The 4,372-nt window shown below is 27.9% G+C and overlaps 1 protein-coding gene across 1 annotated transcript; it reads left to right on the forward strand.

The window, feature by feature from the left end:
* The first annotated feature begins 769 nt into the window (after window positions 1–769).
* LOC149530485 (uncharacterized) lies at window positions 770–1,401 on the forward strand. Its single transcript, XM_089811550.1, has one exon. The coding sequence runs from the start codon at window positions 786–788 to the stop codon at window positions 1,311–1,313; it is 528 nt and encodes a 175-aa protein (XP_089667676.1). The 5' UTR covers window positions 770–785; the 3' UTR covers window positions 1,314–1,401.
* Window positions 1,402–4,372: the final 2,971 nt, after the last annotated feature.

Raw genomic sequence — 4,372 nt, forward strand, 5'->3', positions numbered from 1 at the left:
GTATTTCTAAATTAGATCGTGTATGTTCTTTTTATCAATGTTTTAAATTGTGTATATATATTTTTTCTCAGTCTTTCAAATCACATTCTATAAATCATATCTTTTTGTTTTATAATCTTTCAATCAGAATCTGGTCTAAAATAATGCAATTAGGAATAGGAGGTTGGTGGTACTTTCAAGTACTGTTTTTCCAAAATTACAATAGATATCATTTTTCCTTGGCAACATTAAGCATTTTTCCAGTGAATATATTTTGAATGTAAATTATTTTACATGTATGATTTCCCATAAATTGTGCCACAAAAATTAAAAAATAGAAATGCTAGCTTGGAATAAATACTCCAAACCTCTGTGGCGTGCTGGTTATTATAAATTACGCTCATCACAAATTACTTTGGACATAACACTTTAAGGGTGATTGCTGAATTATTATTATCTATTATTGGTGAGACGTGGAAGGATGTCGACCCGGTCAAAATGCGCATACTAAAGATTATTCAATTAGATGGCTGAGAAGGATACGCGGAAGCCATTTTAATTGAAGCGCTTTCACTGTTGAAGTAGGAACTCTTCCCATTAAGAATGGTTCTTATGCGGCTCTGCGTACTTCGTCTTGAGACCAGTTCAAACCTCAACTCATTCTTTCAGGCGCTTATAAATCTCCTGTACCAGTCACACTATCCTCAACGAAACAACTAAAAAGCTTTCTCTTATTTTCTCGATATACTGCAGAGAAGCTTGCAGGCTTAATATTCAAGGGACAAATAAACCTCAAATAATAATCCATGGATGCGCTAAGAAAGAGGAAGAGCAGAAGCAAATCGAGCATCGCAGGTTCGAAACCCGCCCCTCTCAAGGTTTCGAAGGAATCTCAGAATTGCAGAAGGATCCAACCTTTGATAATATATCTCCGATCTCCTGAAATAATACACACGGAGGCCAAAGATTTCAAGGCGGTTGTGCAGCGACTCACAGGCGGTTCTTCCTCTTCTACTCTGCCAATTAGGGAGGATTTCACTTCTCTTCAGACAAACCCTAATCCTAAACCTTCCTTGTACCATTTGCCGGAAAAAGAAGAAGAGTGCAACCAAATAACCCCTGCACCGCCAGTATGGTCCAATGATTGCTTTTCTCAAGTAATTTCTACGCCTTGGAATTCTCTTGCAGAAGACTTGGATTTGGATTTGGACATGCTTGATTGGGATCCAGATCAAATGCAGTTGTTCTCTTCGCCCTCTTTCCAACAACTTGATTTGCCCTTCAATTACCTGTGCGATGTGGAAAACCCTAATTTTCTTGGCGTTTCTCTCTGACACTACCGTGTCAATAATCGATTTCTCTATTTCAAAATTCATCTGTTATGTTTTTCAAAGGCGATGTAAATGCCGTACTCATCTCCTACTGAAAGCCTGCGCAGACATTCTTTTATAATGATGCAATCACATTCATGATAAAAATTCTTCAGGATAAAATTGTATATGTAAGAGTAAAGTTATATTACAATCAATTTACATTTATTCATTTAAATCTGAATGAGATAAAACTGTTTAAAAATTAAGAATAACAAAAATAATATTCATTTAGTAATAATAAATTTTATTTATTTTTACTTTTCTAATAATTAAAAATTGTTTTATACAGGGTTTTGATTTGTATTTAGTATTGTGTATCTTTGATTAACATCTAAGATATATTAAAGATGGAAAATTTTTACAATCTATTTACATATAGCACATTTTTATTTACATAATTCATGACACTTTAAATAGTGGATTCCTCTAATCAAGTTTAGATTTTTTTTCAACTCTTTAACATTAATTAAATGCAATCTTTTAAAAATAATTCTTGTATTCTGATTCATATTTAATGTTATAAAATATTAAGATATTTATAATCTATTATTGAAAAACAATAAAAGATGTACAATGAAACCATAAAAAATATAGTAATTAGATTGAATTCTACAAGAGAATGAACTTAGAGTCTTGATAGAGCTAAAATGTTAATAGTAGCAACTAGCTAATGAAGGATAATTCTATATATAACACAACTACACGATCTTCACCTTGAATAAAATAAAATGATTAATACCTATTTTATAAATAATTGTTTGAACTATCCAATATTATCTTTTAAATTTATGTTATAATCTTTTTAAACTAGTTTAGAGATATATTAAATGTTAATTTTTAAATATAAAAAATTATATTTTTGAATATAAAAATATTTTAAAAATTAAATTAGAAACAATAGAAAGAGCAATTTAAAAAATTATATACATATTGAAAAACAAATAGCTCCTGTCTCGATGGATTATTGTAAGAAGAAAGGCATTATAGTCTGAACATTAAATTGTTAGAAATAAACGAAATACATAAAAATATTTATGAACTAAATGTTACCGCGAAGGACAGAAAAGTATTTTTTCCGGATAGTCAACAACACCTTTTATTTTATGCTGCATCTCAACTTCATAGAAAAAAATTATTTTCTAAATTTTAAAAGAGAAAGGTCTATTATATTTTCAAATAGGTCAGCAGAAGGCAGAAGTCCAGAAGTATTTTGTTAAAAGAAATGGAAATTTAAATATTGAAAAAACTTGTAGATATTAAATTTAAAATCCCCTTATCTAAAAGATTAGACAAGTTGAATACGAGACGAAATTAATTTATACACCTTACAATGCGACTTATTTATTGAAAACCTTGCCATAGAGACGCCAAAAGACTTCTTAATAAGCTATTTTAATATTTTTAATAGCTCAATTTATTTTCAATATACAATTGTATTTTTATTATTTAAATTTAATTGTTAAAATACAAAAAACTATCTTGTCGATGACATAATTTCTATGCCTACATGAACGGCTCGGTAAGGTCTACTGGGCAGGTATTAGGTAAGTCGACAGAAGTCTGAAGTCCAGAATTACACGGAACAAGAATTTTCTATCCGCGTAAACCTTTGCTTAAATAATAATGAATTGTACGAGTCCCAACAGCTTTGACAAGGCAATTGTGAGGAGTATTTAATTCAATGACTCTGGATTTAATGATAATAAATGGACAAAAGGGAAGAAATGCATGTCGTGGTTTGGTTTGGTTGGGGAATAAAAATATGAGAATATGAGTAATATTTTAGAATAGGAAATAAGAATATATATATATATATATATATATATATATATATATATATATTTTGATTCAATCGAAATTTAATAAGAGTTTACGGACTTAAAAAGAGTTCACGGACTCAAAAATTTATATTTTTAAAAATAAATAAAACTAGAATAAGAATACGTATTCCAATTCCACGTATTTAGGTAGAATTGTAAAAGCTCATTTTTGGGTCAAAATTGGAATACATATTCTTATTCGCAACTCTAATCTAGTGCACCCAAACAAAAATTTGAAATTTTAAGAATATATATATATATATATATATTCCACTCATATTCCCACTACCAAACACCCATTTTGAGACCATTTCAAACGTTAAGTCTATATATTTCCCACACCAATTCAAGGAAAATGAAATGTTCTCCAGTTGCTTAAATTGGTTGGATTGAGAAACATAAATAATTAGAGTAGTATTCATTAGATTTTTTATTATTTATTAAATTCAAATATATTCAAATTCAATCATTTGCAACTCGCAACTTTTAGTATTCTTTGAATGTATTCAAAGTATTTTATTTCTTTCAAAGTTTAGTTATGATGTTAGAAAGATAATTTTTATGTGGTGTGTACATTTTTAGAAGTTGAAAAAAATCTTATAAAAATAAATAAATTATATTTCACATCCATCTATATATAGAGATCATAACATTAATCTTATGACTTCATGGAGCTCTTTAATTACATTTTCTACTCAAAATTTAAGCACTTTCAAGTGGTGTTATTAACTTTAAGGCCTCACTACTTTAAGTGCATTTTCTATTTAAATTTAAATAATGTAAGTGTTCTTATACAGATTTTAATAAAAATATATCACTCCACAAATTTCTTTTCTTCTATTTCTTTTAGTTTTCTTCCTTTAAATTTTATGCACAAAATTAAATGTTACTAGTTTTATTAAAAAATAAAAGTGAAGAAAAAAATAGTGTGAAATTAAATATTCATAGGTCTTATATAAGCCTAAGGTCAAAATTTATTTTCATTTCCTCATGGAATAGTGCAAGAGTCTACGATGTATTCATGGTATTGTTATTTTTTAATATTACTTTAATTATTACATTAAATATTTGTTTGTAAATTTTATTTTGATAAATATATTTAAAACGGGTTATATGTTTATAATTTTAATTTACCTATCATAATAATTTTTATTTCTTTTTAATCTTTTTGTTCATATATTTGAAAAAGTATAAAAGATG

Source organism: Cupressus sempervirens, chromosome 11 (assembly GCF_028749045.1).
Source record: "Cupressus sempervirens isolate cs-2001-9-10 chromosome 11, ASM2874904v1, whole genome shotgun sequence".
NCBI classification, from domain to species: Eukaryota; Viridiplantae; Streptophyta; class Pinopsida; order Cupressales; family Cupressaceae; genus Cupressus; species Cupressus sempervirens.